Source organism: Balaenoptera musculus, chromosome 1 (assembly GCF_009873245.2).
Source record: "Balaenoptera musculus isolate JJ_BM4_2016_0621 chromosome 1, mBalMus1.pri.v3, whole genome shotgun sequence".
Taxonomy (NCBI): Eukaryota; Metazoa; Chordata; class Mammalia; order Artiodactyla; family Balaenopteridae; genus Balaenoptera; species Balaenoptera musculus.
Window position 1 is genome coordinate 22918516 of NC_045785.1, and position 21614 is coordinate 22940129.

Here is a 21614-nt window from a genome sequence, read left to right on the forward strand (position 1 = left end):
CAGCTCACGTGGCCTGGCTCAGAATGGACAGGAGGAAGCCAAGGAGCTGGCATTCCCAAGCTCGCCGCAGGGCCATGGGTGAGACATCTGGGGCAGCTGCCTTGTTACTTGAGAAGGAACAGGAAGGACCTGAGCCCCAGCGAGACTCTATATCCTGGGGTTCCCTTTCTGGTAATTTGTCTGGCTCAGGGAGGCCTTGGCTAAGACCCTCAGGCACAGACTCAGCTCAGGCTGAATGAAGTCAGCTGTCCCCTCCTCCAGGAAGCCCTCCCTGATCATCCCTACTAGCTATGTTCTCTCTCCCTGCTGTGCTATGGATCATTTTCTAGGGGGAGAGCTGAGGCCTCCCCAGCACAGATGGGGTTAAAATCCACCTCCACAGGCCATAGGGCACATGCTGACCAGGGCTCTTCACACAATGAGGCAAAGAGCTCAGCCAACGTCCTGCCCCAGCTCTGGAGAGAGGCTGCTGTTATTTCATCCCATCCACCTGGTGCCAGCCATATGCCCACATTTTACTGTTTTACACTCTGATGGGGTCCATAAAGAGGAAAGGGAGACCCCCCCCACCAGTAGTGGCAAGCCCCTTGTGCCTGGCTGTGCATTTCGAGATGCTGCTTCACACGATCCGCGAAAACCTGGAGAAGTCCCTGCTGCAGATGAAACAGCAGAGCCTCCTGAAAGTGAGGTCACCAGCAGTGCGTGCAGTTGCCCACCGTTGTGCCTGGCACGTGGCACTCACTCTCCAGTTACTCTCTGTTTCTTGTCCCTCCTCTTCTTGAGGCTGGGAAGCAGCTAAAACTTGCTCCTTCTCATAGTGAAGGCTTTTCTGGTGAGAAATGTGGACTTCGGCCTCTGACCGCCATGGATTCAAATCCTGCTTCTGTTACTCAGGTGGCTTAGGTGGAACAGGTGCAGAGCTGCTAGCTCCTGAGTGCTTGCATGTGCTAGGCATTGTGCTAAGTGGACCCCCGCATTGAAACCTCAACAACTCCACTTGTGGGTGGGGAAACTGAGGATGAGAAAGGATCACCATCACAGGGCTGGCAAATTGCAGAGTCAAGGTTCAATCCCAAGTCTGTCTGATGCCGAAGCCCACTTGCTTATCTATCACCGTATACTGTGGATGAATCCCTTCACCCCTCGGAGCCTCAGTCACCTCATCTGTCAAGTGGGGAGAAGTACCAGCGGCTGATAGGCACCCAGGACAGGGCCTGGCCCGATTTGTGCCTGCTTCCTCGCCACTTGTCCATGCATTTTCCCGGGTCTCAGATGCCTTCATTTACCCCTGATGGGGCTCCAAACACTAAGGTTCAGGAGTGAGTGCAGGGACCTGTTTGCAGTTACTTTCTGAACCAGTGGTGTTCTCAAGTGTAATATGTCCAACTCAGGGCTTTGATGAGCCAGCTAAGATATATGGGCCTCATTACCGACCAAAGGACTCACATCCATTTCAATCCCCGTCTTACTTAAACTATGCATATTGGTTCCAAATCATGGGAATTTGCTTCCTGTAGTCATATGTGTCCTCAGTCCACACATGACTGTTTTGCCTGCCACATTCCTGCAGGCAGAGACCTCAGTTTGGTGACTTTGGGTAATGTGCATCACTTAAGCCTATCTGTCAAGTAGGAATAATACAGTAGTGGTACCTCCTTAGAAGGCGAGACCTAAATGGGACTCCACGCTTAAAGCATTTAGCACTGTGCAGGGCTTATCGTAAGCCTGATGTCATCAGTGGACATTGTTCCTATTTTTAAGGAGATACCATCAGGGCTGACTTAGGGCATTCATGACCCTGCCAGTCCTGGGGCCCACTGTCTGTCCTCTCTGCAAAGATGGAGGGGCAGGTGATGGAACACTGACCATCAGTCAGAGGCTCTTGGTCCAAACCCCACCTCTGTCATTAACCTGCTGTGTGACCTTAAGGAGGTCACAGCCTCTTTGGGCCTCAGTTTCCTCATCTGTAAAGTGGGGATAATTCTAGCTTTGCTCTCATGAGTTGTTGAGAGGCTTTAATGGATAGTAATGATAACTGGTTTTTGTTGAGGAGGGTCTTTGATTGGTGGTTGAGCAGTGGGGGCTCCTGGGGAGTACTGGGGGGGGGGGCAATGTGGGGAGGTCTTGGCATTGGGAGGAGACAATGAAAAGAAGGAGAGGGTGGGGGAGGGAGTGTTTGGTTAGAGGGAGGGAGCAGTGGGGGGGGGGCTTGAGGAGAACGGAGGGATGAGGGTGGCCTGGGTAGGAAGGGACAGTGGGGGGGCACCTAGAGGGTAGCCCCAGGAGCCCTTCTGGCCAGCAGCCCTGCTCTAGCCTGGGCTAAGCAGGCCCTTCCCTCACAGCCGGCTGCACCTTCCGAGGAGGCGAGTGACCCAGCAGTGCCTGTGAGTACAGCCAGCCCAGTACGATGACTTCCAGTGGGAGCAAGTGAGGATCCACCCTGGGCACCCGGGCTCCTCGGACCTGCCCCATGGTGAAGCCTACTCTCAATCACCATTCCCCCTTCATCTCCTTCCAGGGGCATGCTACCACCTGCTGTGTTACCTTGGGTACATTTACCTAATCTTTCTGGGCCCTCCATCTGCTCTGGCATCTGTAATGACACAATGACACTGTGAATACTGAGCTCTCCGGACCCTGACCAATTGTGTACATCGGGTAGTTTTACCTTTAAATGGGTGCAGGTTCAAGTAATCAAAGACCCTTACAAACTGTAAGATAAAGCCCACCTCCCATTACTCCTATGGCAGCTTAGTTCAGGATCCACCTTACTCCTGCCAGGTCTTCCTAAATCCTCCACCTTCAGGGAGGCTCTCTTCTCCCTGTGAGCCTCTGAATCCTGGTCTCCCAGGACTTGAAGATGCTGACAGAGCAGTAACCTTGGGGGCTGGATGTGTGTAAAACCTTTCTGCCTCTGCCCCTTTCTTCCTGGATCTTTCCCGACTTCTGCCCTGCCCTGCCCCTGTTTCAGGATGGGGAATATTTGGCGTCGTGAACACTGGACTGAGAGGAGACTAATTATGTAGATTCTAGTCCCGGCCTTCTACCCTGATGATGGCCTCTAGTGCACTGGTTCCAGAGTCATGAAGGCTGGGCTTCAGATCTTTGCTTCATCACTTTACCATCTGTGTGACTTTGGGCAACTCACCTAACTTCTCTGAGATTCCATTTCCTTAACTATAAAATGGAGAGCACAATAATTCATTTCATAGGATTATTAGATAATGCCTATAAAGTACATAACATGGGGGTGGCATGTAAGGGTTCAATTAATGCTTAGATGCTATTGTTGGAGATATTTGAGGGGGTCCAACTACTAGCACTCCTCTTCACTGGGTACAGAAGCAACTGGGGATTAAGAAAAGGATAAGACAGGTGGAGGCCAAATTATCACCTTTATTACTGATGAAAGCTGAGTCGGAGGACATAGCATAGTGCGAGGACCAAAAGGGCTTGCTGAGGGGACCCAGAATGGGACAGCCTATGGCCCCTCCCCTTTGCCCTGTCACAGTAGTGGGCCAGGGCCTTAGCTGCTCAGCTCACAGCATGGCCGAGATCGCATCTCAGCTCACAGCATGGCCGAGATCGCATCTGCTGTCAAGAGTGTGTGGGAGGGGCAGCAAAGGTTCTCACTGTGGGACCAGGACTTGAAGCCAGCAGGAGAGAGGCCCTCCACGACCCGGCACAGGCAGCCTCCGCAGCCTGGGCTCCTGCCCCTCGCCTCGACTCCCGGAGGCCCTCCTGCCTCCCCTCTTCTGTGCATTTGCTCACACTGTGCCCTCTCTGGGGCATTCCTCTCCGCCTTCACAGGGCTCTCAGCTCCTTGTTTGACCTCTGTCCTGGCAGGTATCAAAGTCTGACCTGTGTGACAGTGATCTGTCAAGGGGCCCACCGTGGCAGGGATGCCGAGCGGGCCAATTCCATATCCCCAGGGCCCAGCCTTGGCCTGGTACAGGTTAGCATTCGGGTACAAGTAGCTGATTTGAATTCACCTCTTACAGTCCTGACCACCCTGTGTGGGCTCTGCTTCTCTCTCTCCCCCACACAAGCAGAGACATACCAGTGACAAAAGGGGGAGAGAAATTTTGTATGTAGTGTGGGCCTTGGGCTGGATCCTGGGGATGCAGTGGTGAGCCAGATGGACAGTCTCTCTGCCGTGTTGGTGCTCACATTCTGGGCAAGAGAGTCGGAGGTGGAGAGAGGAGGAAGGAGGGAGATTCACACTCAGAGTCAGAGAGCAGGAGAGAGGAGAAGGAGGGGTGACAGGGATGAAGGGAGTAAATGAAAGAGAAGAGGAGGGATGCAGAGTGAGAAAAGACTAGGGAAGAAGAAGAGAGAAAGGCAGAGGGAGCAGGAGGGAGAGGCAAGAACAAAGTGTCAGTTTGAAAGGGGGAGAGAGACACACACACAGCTGCTCCCAGGGAGAGGAGAGAGGATGGAGGAGTGGGCCGAGAGGGACTGTGCAGGGGCTGGGATGTGCCCCTTCCTGGGTGGGAATGGGGACCTGGAGTTTTGTTTGCTGCCCCACCAGGACTGATGCAGGAGCTGCCTTCTTCACGGGCTTCTGGCTCCCAGAGATGAATGCGGTTCCCTCCAGCGGAGTCCCTGGAGAGCCCTCCTGGGGCAGGGAGCCTCGTGGTTTGGGATCTGAATGGGCTTGTGTGGGCTGGCAGCCAGGCCTGGGGGGAGGCGGCCCTGGGTGGCTGCAGGCACCCCGTTAGCAGCTGCTGGGGCCTTCTCCCCACAGGAGGGAAGCCATAATCCCCCAGCCAGGTCCTGAGGAGTCCAGCCCCCTTTCCCCCTCCACTCCTCTCCCCCCACTCCCAGCATACAGCTTGGATCTCTGGGGAAGGGGCAGGGCTGCCTTTCTCTAGGTTCGAAATCAAGAGAATTGTATCCCAGGAGTTTAGATTGAGGGGGTGGGGGCTGGAAGGGAAGTTAGAGCCCTTTCATTCCATCTCTGTTCTGTAAGTTCATTCAGCTTGCAGACCTGTGCTGGGGACGCAGCGGAGCCCTGAGGCATCACAGGCTGGTGGGGAGAGCGATACATACTTTATTAATGATCCAAGGGCCAGGAGAGACACCCATAGAGGGATGGAGAGGGAGGGCTTCAGAAGAGGTGGACTTTGAGGGCCTGTCATGTGCCGGACTCTTGACTCCTGAGATGAATGTCCTAGTCCTTGCCTCGCAGGACAGCTCAGAATGTGGGGAAAGCTGTGGAAGCTTGGACTGCACAAGCAGCACAAGCTTGGACTGAGGTCGTAAAGGGTGAGGTGAGGAGCCAGAAAGGGGTTTTGGCACAGCCAGATTTGTGTGTTTTTTTGCTGCTCCAAGTCTTTACTTTGGGAAACAGATGCAGGGAAATGAAGGGACTTACCCAGTGAGTCAGAGCTGGGACCAGAACTCAGGCCCCTGACTCCAGATGGGTCCAAATGCCTGGAGTCCTTTGTTTCTGCCTCCTCCTCTGTGCCCACCTGACCCTGGTCCTCCCCTGAGTTCTCAGCTCCTGCCTCTTCCTCCTCTCTTTCCAGGCTCCTATTTGATGGTCAATGCTTCCCAGCATGCTCCAGGCCAGCGGGCCCATGTCATCTTCCAGAGTCTGAGTGAGAATGACACCCACTGTGTGCAGTTCAGCTACTTCCTGTACAGCCGGGATGGGCACAGCCCAGGCACTTTGGGCATCTATGTGCGTGTCAATGGGGGTCCCCTGGGCAGTGCCGTCTGGAATATGACTGGATCCCACGGCCGCCAGTGGCACCAGGCTGAGCTGGCTGTCAGCACATTCTGGCCCAATGAATATCAGGTGGGCTGGGTTCAGTCTGCGGTCAGTCTGTGCTTGGGGGTGTGGATAGAGGGGTGTCAGCATGAGATCAGAGTAAGCAAGTGACCAAGGTTGGAATTAGTTTGTGTTCAGCATCAGGAGTCAGTCTGTGGTCAAGGTCAGTGGCCAGTCTGTGGTCAGCATTGGGTTCTTCAGTGATGGGTCAGTCTGGTTCAGTGTCAGAGGTCATTGTTATTAGGAATAGTTTATGGTTGGGGTCGAGGTGAGTTGGAATAGTGCTGACTTGGAAACCCTGTCTGGCTGGGAAGTTTTGTGGCTTGAAGGTAACTGTCCAGGATTAGGGATGGAACCTCTGGCCTTGACCTTGTTAGCTCTGGGTGCTGACACCCCCTTCCACAACAAGCTGGCTTGGTATGGGGGGTAACTGTGAGCTGGGCTGCTTGTTGAGGAGGATGGGGCTGGAGCAGAGCTGAAAGGGGGCTCTTGTGGGCATCTCCCCAGGCAGGGCTGGAGGGATGTCAGCATGACAGGGACCCTCCCACCTCCCCCAGGTGCTGTTTGAGGCCCTCATCTCCTCAGACCGCAGGGGCTACATGGGCCTAGATGACATCCTGCTTCTCAGCTACCCCTGCGGTGAGTCCCAGCCCACTGGGGTGCAGGGTGAGGGGTACGGGCGGCTGCGGCTCCTGCTGACAGGGGGCGCGAGCCCAGCTCACGCCAAGGCTCTGTTCCGGCAGCAAAGGCCCCGCACTTCTCCCGCCTGGGCGACGTGGAGGTCAACGCGGGCCAGAACGCCTCGTTCCAGTGCATGGCTGCTGGCAGAGCAGCGGAGGCCGAGCGCTTCCTTCTGCAGGTGAGGCGGGTGGGGTGGGAGTGCGGGGGGACCTTGGCCAACTTCTTATGAAAAGTTCTGGCTCCTTTGCGGAATTCTGAGTCCTTCCGTTATTCTCCAGCACCCATACCCATGCGTCCTGGCTCTCCCTAGGCTCTGCTCTGCCCTCTTGGGTGCCCCATCCCCCGAGGACAGAGAGCGGCTCCAGGATCCTCCAACCACACCTTCCATCAAAGGCAGAGCGACCACAGTCCCTTAATCAGACCCACACCTTCCTGTGGCAGAGCTGGTTCCAGGAACCCCAAATGTCCCTGTGTAGTAGGGATGGCTAAATGGGGCCGGGACATTTACCACTCCCCTCGCCCGGGTCACAGCGAGATCTGGACCTTTCTTCCCCGGCGCCCATGACCCATTGGCCCCTCTCCCCGCTCAGCGACAGAGCGGGGCACTGGTGCCCGCGGCCGGCGTGAGGCACATCAGCCACCGGCGCTTCCTGGCCACCTTCCCTCTGGCCGCCGTGCGCCGCGCGGAGCAGGACCTGTACCGCTGCGTGTCCCAGGCCCCGCGTGGCGTGGGCGTCTCCAACTTCGCAGAGCTGATCGTTAAAGGTGAGCTCGGGGACGCTTGCAGAGGGCGGGCTTCCGAGGGGCGGGGCAAGCGGAGGGTGGGGGCGCAGGTTCTACCAGGGGGCGGAGTCTTGTCAGGGGGCGTGGCCCATGGACGGGTAGGGAAGGAAGGGTTTGACCGGGGGCGTGGTCTGAGCGCGGGGCGGGGCTTGGGGAGGGGCACAATCTCATCCGCGATCAGGTCCGACTGGAGGTGAGGGGATGTGACTGAGAGGTGGGCCCGCGTGGGGACTGGGTCAAGGTGTGAGCCCGGCGAGGCGGGATCTGGCTATTGGGCCCTAGGGTTGACCGGAGCGGGCAAGCGGTCAGTCCTTGGAGGCGAGGACTTGGGGATTCAGAAGGGAGTGAGGGAGAGGGTGTAGGCTGAGGGGTGAGGACGGGGTCAGCTTTTGGAGTGGGGAGCTCCTTAGGGCCTGGGGATTTAGTGGGGAGAGGCAGTCTAGTCTAGGGCTTGGGGGCTGCGTGAGGGGCCTGGGGGAACAGGAGGGCTCTTGGGCTTTTGGGTGTGGTGGGGTGAGGAGCTGAGGGCCAGGGATTCATAGCGGCATCCGTGGGCTCCGTCTCTCTCCCATCTCCTTGCAGAGCCTCCTACCCCCATTGCGCCCCCGCAGCTGCTGCGCGCTGGTCCCACCTACCTCATCATCCAGCTCAACACCAACTCAATCATTGGCGACGGGCCGATCGTGCGTAAGGAGATTGAGTACCGCATGGCGCGCGGCCCGTGGGCGGAGGTGCACGCGGTCAGCCTGCAGACCTACAAGCTGTGGCACCTCGACCCCGACACGGAGTACGAGATCAGCGTCCTGCTCACGCGCCCCGGTGACGGCGGCACCGGCCGCCCCGGGCCGCCCCTCGTCAGCCGCACCAAGTGCGCAGGTGGGTGCCTCCTGGCTCCACTCCCTCCTCCAGATACTCGGGTATGGACTCAGGACAACCGAGGGGCGAAGGGTACATTCCGAGCGGTAGTATGGCCTCGATCTGTGCTTCTAAAACTTTCTAAAACATCATGACCTTCCCTCAATCCTAGTTATGGTAAAGAAAAAAATAATGATAGCTAACATTTCACTTTGTGATGGACATTTATACATATATTGTGTGTGTGTCATTTATTGATTTAAAACTCAGAACAACACCATGATCTAGGTACTCTTGTCATACCCGTTTTACAGATGAGGTGTAAAATCTGTAACCTCTGTACAGATTATTATTAACAGAGATGTTAAGTGACTGGCTCAAAGTCACACAGCTAGTAAGCAGCAGAGCAGTAAAGGATTGGAACACTTGACCGGCTGTCTTCAGAATCTGTGTTCTTAATTCTACATTATATCATCTAGATAAAATAAATAACTAAACACCATAAAATAAAAGTGTTATTAAATTCTAGCTGGATTCTCTTGTCTGGGCAATTGAGCCTGAAGTCCGCTTTTGCTTGTTTCAAAGGGTAATGCAGCTGTTACGCGCAATGGCACACCTGCACCAGGGGAGACTTTATTGTTTAATCAGAAGAGAAATTGACAACAGAACAATTTTCTTACTCTGTGATTTCAGCGTTTTTGTTGTTGTTGAATTTTTATTGAGATATAGAAGATTCATATGCGGTTGTAAGAAAAAATATAAGAGAGATTTCCTTATACGCTTTACCCTGTTTCCTGAATTTTGCAAAACTGTAGTGTAAATCACACTCAAGATACTGACATTGATAAAATCCACAGATCTTATTCAGACTTCCCCGGTTTCATTTGTCCTGATTTGTGTGTATCTGTGTATATTTAGTTCTATACAGTTAATCAAATGTGTTGGTTGCTTTGTGTATTTACCACCACAGTCAAGATAGTGAACAGTGCAATCAGCTTAAAGATCCTTCGTTGCTCTTTTATATCATTTCTGTCCTTTCCTCCACCGCCAACCCCTGGTAACCACTAATTTGTCCTTCATTTCTAAAATTTTGTCACTTTAGAAATGTTATATAGATAATGAAATCATACAGTGTATAACCTTTTGAATCGGCTTTTTAATTTGGTAACAGCTTTATGAGATATAATTCACACCTCATACAATTCACTCAGAGTGTACAGTTCAATGGTTTTTAGTATATTCACAGAGTTGTGCAACCATCACCACAATCAATTTTAGAACATTTTTCATCTCCCCCAAAGGAAACCTTGTATTCTTTTGCAGTCCACGCCTCCCCTCATTTCCCCCTAATTCCTGCAGCTCAAGGCAGCCACTAATTTACTTTTTGTCTCTATAAATTGGCCTCTTTGTGGACATTTCATATAAATGGAATCATACAATACGTAGTATTTAGTGACTGGCTTCTTTCACTTAGCACAAGTTTTCAAGGTTTATCCATGTTGTGACATGCATTAGTATTTTTTTAAAAATAAATTTATTTTATTTTTGGCTGCGTTGGGTCTTTGTTGCTGTGCACGGGCTTTCTCTAGTTGCGGCAAGCGGGGGCTACTCTTCTTGTGGTGCACAGGCTTCTCATTGTGGTGGCTTCTTTTGTTGCCGAGCATGGGCTCTAGGCGCGCGGGCTTCAGTAGTTGTGGCTCGCGGGCTCTAGAGCGCAGGCTCAATAGTTGTGATGCACAGGCTTAGTTGCTTCGCGGCACGTGGGGTCTTCCCGGACCAGGGCTCGAAATCGCATCCCCTGCATTGGCAGATGTATTCTTAACCACTGTGCCTCCAGGGAAGTCCCGCCACCAGGGAAGTCCCAGTACTTTTTATTGTTGAATAATACTCTGTTTTGTAGACATACCATAATTTACTTATCCATTCATCGGTTGGTAGGCATTTGCGTTGTTTATACTTGTTGGTTATTATGAACAGTATTCTTATGAATATTAAAGTGCAGGTTTTGGTATGGACATATGTTTTCATTTCTCCTGGGTGTATGTATATATATATATATATATATATATATATATATATATATACATGGTATGGTAACTATGTTTAACCATTTAGGGAACTGCTGGACTGTTTTCCAAAGCAACCACTCCACTTTACATTCTCATCAGCAGTGTATGGGGGTTCCAGTTTCTCTACATTCTCACTAACACTTGTCATTATCTGTCTTCTGATTATAACCGTCCTAGTGGGTATGAAGGGGTGTCTCATTGTGGTGTTGCATTTCCCTGATGGTTAATGATATTGAACTTTTTTTATGTGCTTATTGGCCATTTATATGTCTTCTCTATAGAAATGTCTATTCAGATCCTTTACTCATTTTTAAGTTCAGTTTTTTTATTATTGAGTTGTAAAAGTTTTTATATGTTCTGGATACTAGACCCTTATCAGAGATATTTGCAAGTGTTTTCTTCCATTCTGTGGTTTGTCTTTTAGTTTTCTTGATGGTGTCCTTTGAAGCACAAAGGTTTTTAATTTTGATGAAGTACAATTTATCTATTTTTTTCTTTTGTTTGTGCTTTCAATGTCATATCTAAAAAAACATTAACTAATCCAAAATCACGAAGATTTACCCTTATTTTTTTCTAAGAGTTTTATAGTTTTAGCTCTTACGTTTAGGTCCTTGATCCATTTTGAGTGAATTTTTGTATATGGTGTGAGGTAGGAGTCCAATCTCATTCTTTCACTTGCAGATGTCCACTTGTTCCAGCACCATTTATTGAAAAGACTGTTCTTTTCCCATTGAATTGTCTTGGCACTGAGATTTGCTTTTTTGCTCATTGTAATTTCCTGGAGATTCATGCAAGTTGTTGTGTAAATCAATAGTTCATTCCTTTTTAATGCTGAGTAGTATTCCATGGTGTGGATATACCAGAGTTTGTTTAACCATTTATCTGTTGAAGGAACTTGAACTGGTCCCAGTTTTTGGTTATTACAGGTAGAGCTGCTATGAACATTCATTTACAAGTTTTTCATGAACATAATTTTTCATATTTTTCTGGGATAAATGCCTGAGGGTACAATTGATGGATCATATGGTAATTGCATATTTAGTTTTATTGGAAACTGTCAGAGAGGCTGTATTGTTTTACATCCTCACCAGCAATATATGAGTGATCCAGTTTTCTACATCCTTGCCAGCATTTGGTGCTGTCATTATTATTATTTTTAAAAAAAAATTGTAGCCGTTCTGAGAGGTGTGTAGTAATATCCTATCCTGGTCTTAATTTGCATTCCTTTAATGCCTTGTGATGTTAAACATCTTTTCATGTGCTGTTTGCCATCTGTATATCCTCTTTGGTGAATTATTCATGTCCTTGCCCGTTTAAAAATAATTAATTAATTAATTAATTAATTTTTGGCCGCATTGGGTCTTTGTTGCTGCACGCGGGCTTTTCTCTAGTTGTGGCGAGCAGGGGCTACTCTTCGTTGTGGTGCACAGGTTTCTCATTGCAGTGGCTTTTCTTGTTGTGGGGCACGGGCTCTAGGCGTGCGGGCTTCAGTAGTTGTGGCACTCGGGCTCAGTAGTTGTGGCTCGTGGGCTCTAGAACACAGGCTCAGTAGTTGTGACACACAGGCTTAATTACTCCGCGGCATGTGGGATCTTCCCGGATCAGGGCTTGAACCCATGTCCCCTGCCTTGGCAAGCGGATTCCTTTTTTTTTTTTTTTATAGATCTTTATTGGAGTATAATTGCTTCACAATACTGTGTTAGTTTCTGTTGTACACCAGAGTGAATCAGCCATATGTATACATATGTCCCCGTATCCCCTCCCTCTTGAGCCTCCCTCCCATCCTCCCTATCCCACCCCTGTAGGTCATCGCAAAGCACCGAGCTGATCTCCCTGTGCTACGCAGCTGCTTCCCACTAGCTAACTATTTTACATTCGGTAGTGTACATATGTCGATGCTACGCTCACTTCACCCCAGCTTCCCCCTCCCACCCCACGCCCTCAAGTCCATTGTCTATGTCTACATCTTTATTCCTGCCCCGCAACTAGGTTCATCAGTACCATTTTTTAATTTTTAGATTCCATATATATGTGTTAGCATACGGTATTTGTTTTCTCTTTCTGACTTAGTTCACTCTGTATGACAGACTCTAGGTCCATCCACCTCACTACAAATAACTCAATTTCGTTTCTTTTTATGGCTGAGTAATATTCCATTGTATATACGGCAGGCAGATTCTTAACCACTGTGCCACCAGGGAAGTCCCTGTCCTTGCCCATTTTCTAATTGGATTATTCACTTTATATTGTTGAGCTTTGAGAGTTCTTTACACGTTCTAGATACTAGTTCTTTTTTGGGTATGTAGTTTGTAAATATTTTCTCCTGGCTTTTAGCTTGTCTTTTTATCCTCTTCACCTGAGCTTTCACGGAGCAACCATTTTTAATTTTGATGAGGGCCAATTTATCAAAATTTTCTTTTATGAATTGTGCTTTTGGTGTCAAATTTAAGAACTCCTTACCTAGCCCTAGATCCCCCAAATTTTCTCCTTTAAAAAAAAAAAAAAGTGTTATAGTTTTACATGCAAGTCCGTGATCCATTTTGAGTTAATTTTTGGATAAGCTACATGTTTAGGTTGAGGTTTATTTATTTTTTGCCAATCAGTATTCTTAAGTATTTTAAAAAGCTGATCTGGGAACCATCTAAAATATAGTTTAATGCCATATTTAGAGAGACCCTTGGGTGTTGGGTAAGAGTATTCCAGTGGAAGTTACTTTCTAGCTGAGGGATCTGAGTCAGGTTACTTAACCTCCCTAAGCTTTAGTCCCCTTGTTTTGTAACATGGGAATGATAATAATCCTTACCATACAGGGTAAGTGTGAAGATTCATTCAACACATGTTTATTGAGTGCCTATTATGTGTCACGTACTGTTTAGTTGCTAAGGATATAAGACTGCGATCAAGACAGACAAAAGCCACTAGTGAGTGAGTTCCTCCTGCCGGAGCTCTGCATGGAACTCACATTCTGGCGGAGGAGACAGTAAACAAGTGAAATATATGGATGGTCAGATGACCAGGGCTGTGAAGGTTAAAGCAGGAAGGGGGATGGAGTGTGGGGGCAGGAGAATTGTCATTTCAAAAAGGCTCAGGGACCGTTTTGCCAAGAAGGTGACATTTGAGCAGAGGCCCGAAGGAGGTGAGGGACAGTGCCACGCAGGAAGCTGGAGGACTTGCTGGGGGAAGGGGCATTCCAGGCAGACATAATAGCAAGGAAGTCTGTATAGCGTGCTTGGCATGTGTGAGGAGCAGCAAGCAAACCAGTAGAACTGTGGTCTAGTGACTGAGAGGGGAGCTGGCAGGAGAGAAGGTCAAAGTCATGCTGGGGATGTGGGACTCAGAGCCATTTTATGCTGGGTGGGCTGGGGAGCCATTGCGGGTTTGGAGAGCAGGAATGACATCACTTACTATGTTTAAAAGGATCACTTTGGTCCTTTTGTGGAGAATAGATTCCAGGAGGGCAAGGGGACCAGAGGAGAGACCAGTGAGGAGGCTATGCAACAATTCAGCTGGGACGTGGTGGAGGCTGGGAGCTGGGAGGAAGTAGTGATGGTGGTGGTGAAAAGTGGTTTATTTTCTGGGTTTGTTTTGAAGGTAGAGCTAACTGCATTTGTTCATGGATTGGATGTGCAGTGAGAGAAGGAAATAGAAGTCAAGGCTGGCTCCAAGGTGTTTTGCTTGAGCAGCCGGAAGGATGGAGTTATCATTTACTGCGAGGGAGCAGACTGCGGGAGGAACAGGTGTAGTAGATGGGGTGCCGTAGATAAGGAGTTCTGTGTTGGAAATGTTCACTTTGAGATGCCTATTCAAGTGGAGATATCTATCAGGTGGATGGATTTACGAGTATGGAGTTCAGGGAAGAGGTTCGGGCTGCAGATATAAATTTGAAAGTCATCAGTATAGACATGGTGTAGATGGTATTTACATCCATGAGACTGGATGAGATCTCTTATGCTGGTGGTTCTCAACTGGGGGGTGATTTTGTCTCCCAGGAGACATCTGCAGGGTCTGGAGGCATATTGGTCGTAACAACTGGGGGTGGGGTGCTAATGGCGTCTAAGGGGTAGAGGAAACCAGAGAAGCTGATGAACATCCTGCAGTGTATAAACAGCCTCTTCAACAAAGAATTATCTAGTCCGAAACGTCAATAATGCTGAGGTTGAGAACCCCTGATTTAGTCCTTAGATTTTAGGGAATAAGTGTAGGCGGAAAAGAGAAAAGCAGTGAAGCCTGAACCATGGGACCTTCCAGTGTTTTGGGTTAAATGCAGGTGATGGCATGCAAATGCATTAAACGCCTGTGAAGTATAGTGCCTAACACACAGTAAGCACTCAGTAAATGACAACTATTGTTGCTATGGAGTTTTTAACTCTTCAAAGCCAGTTCTGGTCAAGTACTTGGAATAAAAGAAATCAGAGCCGGGGATCCACAGAGAATCTCTCTTCTACTCTCCTTAGTGTACAGATGAAACCCAGAGAGAGGAAGGCACTTGCCTGTGATCATACAGTGGGTTAAGAACCCATGTTTTATGGTGACAGCTGTTGTTCGTTCCCATTTCACAGATGAGAAAACTGAGATTTAGAGATTTAGTCACTTGCCCAAATCTACGTAGTGAGTCTGTAGCAGAGTCAGAACCAAAGTTTGAATGTCCTGCCTTCCAGTCTAGTGTTTGAAACCACCACCACCGTCACGACCACACCATCAGGAACAGCAGCAGCAGCTGCCATTGTGGGCTGAGTGCCCACTTTGTGCCAGCACTGCTAAACACTTTACATAGGCTGGCCGGGACGGGACCTGGGGCAGGGACCAGGCAGACAGGAGCCGGACAACTCACCCTGCCTTCTCTTCGCTGGTATCACCACCCCTCCTTGCTTAGGCACCTTGGCCCATAGTTGTTTTGCTATTGGCCAGCTGTGTTGTCATCTCCCTGGTCCCCATGAAACTCCGCTCCCACAATATTATTTAATGTAAAAACAATAATATAACGTCAGTAGAAGGCATTTAAAAGAAATCACTCTAAATCTCACCATCCTAGCCCAACAGCTGTTTTAGTTTTCCTGCCTTCTTCAAATCTCTGCCCACATGCCTACAGTACACATTTCACACCCTTGTCATTGGGATGTAGAAAGCATTCTGTATTCTGCTTCCTTTTCTTGGTGTTGTTAACATGTGTTATGTTGTTTATAATTATGTTTATTGGCTGTAGGAGTCCACTGAGTGTCTCCATATGGCTGGGCTATTTGTCTCTAGATTCCTATTATTGTGAATAATACTGTATTGAAAAATTTAGTGCTTATCGTGCTTTATTTCCTCCTTGAGTTATTTCTTTCAGACGAGTAGTCGGGGTGGTTTAAGAAAGGACTTTGACATATATTGCTTTAAAAATGGTTGCACTAATTTATACTGTTACTATAAAGGGTGCTGCTGTATATAAGGGTGTATCTCACCCTTAGAGTGTACATATTAATTAATTACTATAAGTTAGATCATCTCATGTAACTCTCACACTTGCTCTTCAAAGTAGGTGTTATTATATCTCCATTTTTTAGTCAAGGATCTGGATGTTCAAAAGGGGGTTAAATCACTTGCCTGAAGTCACAGAACTAATGAGAGGTGGAGATGATAGGATTTGAACTCTGGAGCACCCGACCCCACTCCAAAGCCCCTTCCTCAAGAAACAGTTAATGTTTCAGGGTTATTGAATCCTCCTTAACATCATTAAAATCAACACATTTTGGCCTAATTTAACAGATGTTAACTGTTAACCTTCTTGTTTTAATGTGCATTTTGACCTTTTTTTTTTTTTTTTTAATAGGAACAATAATGACATTCTTTTTTTTTTTTTTTAAGTATTTGTTTATTTATTTATTTATGGCTGTGTTGGGTCTTCGTTTCTGTGCGAGGGCTTTCTCTAGTTGCGGCGAGCGGGGGCCACTCTTCATCGCGGTGTGAGGGCCTCTCACTATCGCGGCCTCTCTTGTTGCGGAGCACAGGCTCCAGACGCGCAGGCTCAGCAATTGTGGCTCACGGGCCCAGCTGCTCCGCGGCACGTGGGATCCCCCCAGACCGGGGCTCGAACCCGTGTCCCCTGCATTGGCAGGCAGACTCTCAACGACTGCGCCACCAGGGAAGCCCCATTTTGACCTTTGATCTCTGAGTAGCCTACAGCCATATGGAATTTAGAGAGATGGGGCTTTGAGGTCCCCAAGTTCTGTTTTGCCAGTGTGTGCTGGCAGCTGAAGAGAGTGTGTCTGGGTGCCAGATGGTTTTTGGAAACACAGAGAGACTCATGAATTCACACCCCTCAATCAACATATCAGCCTTTAGTCAACAAACTATTTGAGCCGCTGGATCTGCCCAGATTTGTTCAGGGTCGGGAGAGAAAGAAAAATGAGCTTTCTTTTCAAAGACCCCTTCTTCTAGCGAGGCGGATGGGGGCTAACACAGCTGTTGGAGAATGAGATACCCAAGCACGAGGGTGAAAGTTTCATCCTCCAAGTTAGAGGTTACCATTTTGTGCCCTGCAAAGTGGTTTTAAGAAACCTGAGTAGGTTGCCAGTATTTAAAAATCTGGAGATTTCACACACACAAATCGGAATTTCTGGCTTCTCTTAAGAAATGGGAGGATCTGGCAACCCTGAGCCTGTAGTCCTGCATGGCGACATCACCTGGAACTGAGTGGCAGCTGCCCCTTTTGGATGGGACGCTTACAGTCTTGTTGGTCATAGTTCCGACCCAGCCTGTGTTACTGGTTTATATTTAATGTTTCATGTCCTTCTCTAAATGCTGCCGGATGGTGAAGGAAGCAGTGCACTTTGGCCAAACCTGGAAGGATGGCAAAGAATGTAGAGCAGGTGTTCCCGGGGGTGGGATGGTGTGAGCAGAGCTGCAGGGAAACGAGATCCACTCTCACTAGTGCAAATAAAGCCATGGTACTTGGCTTTAGTAGACATAGACATAGACATAGACATAGACATAGACATAGACACCTTGGGACAGGACACATCGGGCAGCCAGGACCAGAGCCAGAAAGTCAGGGGATAAAGCAAGGATCTCTGAACAAGATGGCGGAGTGAGCACACACAAAATCCTCCCACTCCTCTCCAAACACATAAGAACGATGGGTTAAAACAAAACTATATAGAAAACCATTAGGAAAATCTCTGGGCCAGGAACGGGAGAGAAAACATAAGTGTGGTAAGTGGGCTTGCAACCAGCAACCCTCAGGTTGCAGTGAGCAGGGAGCCAGCCCTTTAACGTTTTTGTTGGGTGGGGATCGAGTCTGCCTCGTTTGTGGGGAGAAGAGAGCCAGGCTCTCTGTAAGAAGTCAAGAGGTGGGCCTTGCTCTTAGCATGTGCTGAAATCTCTCTTTGGTGGTGTGATGTATGACTGGAGACTGCCACTTGCCTGTGGTCCAGAGAAGGAAGGAAAGCTCCTGGGTGGAAACAAACTTGCATTGTGCTGTCCTTGGGACCAGTGTCTAAAGCTGTGCCACCTACCCAGGCATTCCCAAGTAAAGAGCAGCCTGATGTTTCTCTTTGCATCATCTTTGTAAACAGCATCCTGAGCAAATTAATCGTATAAAAATGATAATAGGGTCATACTTAATGATCTTAAGAGGCCAAGCAGTAGTGCTTTCTTTCCTGTTCATTAAGGTGTGTCCTGAGGTCCTCTAACTGGGGAAACTTTGAAGGTGTCACAGAACCTGCACAGTCAGGGGGCAAGAGAGAAGAGGATCATTAGTAATCTTGGCTTCTTCCATCATTTTATAGATGAGGAAACTGAGGCCCAGAGATTTGCTTAGGATCACACAGCTGGTCAATGCAGATGCAGGACTGGGGTCTGAGACCCCCCGGGCTTCATCCTGGCTTTGCTTCAGAAGCCTTGATTTCTTTACTTATAAAATGAGGATAACTTTCGGGTTTTATGGAATCATCAAGAGGCTGTAAAGCGCAGTAACATACACCTCCCTTGTGTTGGGGTAGCTGCCTCTCCAGAGGCGTTGGTGTGATTTATTTTTATTTTTTGGACAGTGAATTCCTCATGGGGAGGCAGGGTAGTGGTGGTTAAGAGTGTGGGTTCTGAAGCCAGCCTGTCCAGGTTTGGATCCCAGCTTTACCACTTACTGTCTGTGCGACTGTGGGCAAGTTACTTATCTCTCCTGTGTGCCTCCATTTCTACATGTGTGTAACAGGGCTAATAATCACACCTGTCTATTGGATTACAGAGAGGATTAAATGAGATAAAGCATTTTAAAGCCTCTGAACAATGCCTAGCACATACAAAGCCTCTAATAAATGTTAACAGCCATTATCATCATCATCATCACTATCATCATCTAACAGATTATATTTCCCTTTTTGCTTTGGCAGCCAGGAAACTCACCACCTAATATGAATCTTATCTTTAGCTCCACATAGAACCTAATGACATGCATTTCTATTTTCCTAACATTCTCTGGCATTATTTAACTATTTGCCTCTCATTTCCCCCATCATCCTGACTTCTCTATACTATTGTATCGTATATATTACTATAAGCTGTTTTAGAACAAGTTTGGAATTAATAAATTAAGGAAAATACAGCAGTTGGTTGATTCAGACTGTCTTGACGTCCTCCAGCACGATCTTGAAATAGGAAGTGAACTGTATTATTAAAAAAATTATAGCTAAAATTTTTGAGGGCCTGTTGTGTATTAGCCATTATTGCACATGCTTTGCATGTATTACCTTAAACCTCACAGCCATCCTATGAGGTAGGGCCTATTATCCCCTTTTGCAATTGAGAAAACTAAAGCTCAGAGAGGTGAAGCAGCTTAGCCAGTGGTTGCCAGCTGCAAGTGGCAGAGCCAGGATTCAGATGTGGCCCCGCCTGACTCCAAACACACTTTTACTCACTGTTTGCTCTTCTAGGGGGGTCTCTTGGACTCTTGGGGGCAAAGGAAGGTTGATATCAGTCAGCTGAATGATGTTTTCTCTCCCATCTACTCTTCTTTTCCCATTTCTTCTACCTTTTCTCTCTGCTTCCTGGGTTGCCCAGAGCCCATGAGGGCCCCCAAAGGCCTGGCTTTTGCTGAGATCCAGGCCCGCCAGCTGACCTTGCAGTGGGAACCACTGGGCTACAACGTGACGCGTTGCCACACCTACACTGTGTCCCTGTGCTATCACTACACCCTGGGCAGCAGCCACAACCAGACCATCCGGGAATGTGTGAAGATAGAGCAGGGTGTCAGCCGCTACACCATCAAGAACCTACTGCCCTACCGGAATGTCCACGTGCGGCTCGTCCTCACTAACCCCGAGGGGCGCAAGGAGGGCAAGGAGGTCACGTTCCAGACGGACGAGGATGGTAAGAGTCCCCCTTATTCCCAGTGTCCTCAGTGCCTCCCACAGACGCTGCATGTCTGAGACTGAAATTGCTATAGGAAATTATTTGCTTAGGATTAAACTGACTGTATAACAGTAAAGTAATGATACTGATATCTATTCCCCTGAAGACTTTGGGTTAAGTTGGTATATTTCTTCCTTAATTGTTTGGGAACATTTAGCAGTGAAGTCATTTGGGCCTGGAGTTTTCTTTGTGGCAGGGTTTTTTAATAGTAGTTTTAATTTTCAAAACAGATATTGGAATATTCAGGTTTTCTACTCTTGTATCAGTTTTGGTATACTGCGTTTTTAAGGAGTTTGATCATTTCACCTAAATTGTCAGATTTCTTGCCATAAAGTCGGTTATAATACTATTTTATTATATTTATTGAACATCGGTAGGATCTATAGTGCTATTCCCTTTTTCATTCCTGATATTGGTAATTTGTGTCTTCTCTCTTATTCTCATGTTTCTCATGGTAAGGGTGTATAAATTTTATTAATCTTTCCAAAGAGCCAACTTTTGGCCTAGTTTATTTTCTTTATTGAATATTTTCTATTCTTTATTTCTTTTTTTAAAAAAATACTTTCTTTGGATTTGATCGGCTTTTCTTTTAGCTTTTTGAGATAGAAACTTATTAGATCATTGATTTTGAGCATTTCTTTATTTCTAATATATACATTTAAAGCTATAAATTTCCCTCTAAGCCCTGCTTTAGCTGTATCCCACAGGTTCTGATATATCCTATCTTCAGTATCATTCAGTTTAAAATATTTTCTAATTTCTGTTATGATTTCTTCTTTGACCCAAGAGTTACTTAGAATTACATTGCTTGATTTCTAAGCAATTGGGATTTTTCTAATTATCTTTTTGTTATTGATTTTTAGTTTACTTCCACTATGGTCAGAGTATATACTCTAGTTTTGGTCTTTTGAAATTTGATCCTTGCTTTATGGCCTGACATATGGTTAAATTTTGATAAATGTTCCATATCTACTTGAAAAAAATAGGCGTTCTGTCCTAGTTGGGTGCACTGTTCTACTTACGTCAAGCTAATATTTATTAAGCACTTACTATATGTCAAGCACTATTCTGAATGCTTTTCATATATTAATGCATATGATCCTCACGACAACCCTATTTGGTTATTTACTATTACCATTCCCATTTTACAGATGAGGGCACATAGCTAGTAGATGGGTAGCAGAGCTGGGTTTCAAACCTGGCCATCTGTTTGAGAGTTGTTTTTCTTAACAGCTACACTGTAATGCCAGCAAAAGCATTCTCCAGATTGCTGTAAAATCCCAGGTAACCCCAAGCTCCTTGGTTAATAGTTTTTTGTTTTGTTTTGTGTTTTGCTTCCTCACATATGCAGTTTTCTGTTCTGCACAGCAGCATCCCAGATATAAAATTCAACTCCTTCCTTGATTTCCAGAAAACCCCACTCACCGGAGGCAACGTGTGTGCTCTATGCCCTGCACTGATGCGCTGAGGATTTGCTGGGGATGGGAGTGAGGACTAGAGGGGTTTACCCTGAATCATTGCAAATGTAGGAAAGGAAAAACTTAACTTTTTTCTTCTACTCATCTTAGGTTCATTGGTTGGGGCCTTGTAAATTAGACGGAGAAAAAACAGATTAACAAGAGAAAAACAAACAGGAGTTTATTTTTATTTATTTATTTTATTAAAAAGTTTCAAATTGAGGTATAATTGATTTACAATATTGTGTTAGTTTCAGGTGTACAGCAAAGTGATTCAGATATAAGATATATATACACATATACATATTTTTTCGGATTATTTTCCTTTCTAGGAAACAGTAGTTTATGAACACATGCATCACCCATAACAGGGGAGTACTCAGTGATGAGTAACTCAAAGGGGTGGTGAGAACTTGGACTTATATAGTGTCCTAACAAAAGAACAATGAATTTTTAGAGAAGTGACAAGACAAAGGAAAAGGACTTTGAGCTTCTAGGGGCAGCAAATTAGGGGAAGTCAAATATATGGGGAAACTAATGGTAGTCTGTAAAGTTTGTTAGGTAGATTCCTCCAGGCTGATAAGGGTCTAGTTTTCTCAGTGATTA

General features: G+C 47.3%; 1 protein-coding gene across 2 annotated transcripts in view; it reads left to right on the top strand.

Annotated features, from left to right (window-relative positions):
• The window catches only part of PTPRU (protein tyrosine phosphatase receptor type U), an 81805-nt gene that overhangs the window by 13350 nt on the left and 46841 nt on the right, over positions 1-21614 (top strand). For both annotated transcript variants that reach the window (XM_036861190.1, XM_036861198.1), the window contains exons 2-8: positions 2343-2473; positions 5532-5803; positions 6334-6415; positions 6520-6635; positions 7048-7222; positions 7823-8116; positions 19201-19509. In XM_036861190.1, the coding sequence (XP_036717085.1) occupies positions 5543-5803; positions 6334-6415; positions 6520-6635; positions 7048-7222; positions 7823-8116; positions 19201-19509 (1237 nt within the window). In that variant the 5' untranslated portion in view covers positions 2343-2473; positions 5532-5542. The remainder of the gene's footprint in view (positions 1-2342; positions 2474-5531; positions 5804-6333; positions 6416-6519; positions 6636-7047; positions 7223-7822; positions 8117-19200; positions 19510-21614) is intronic.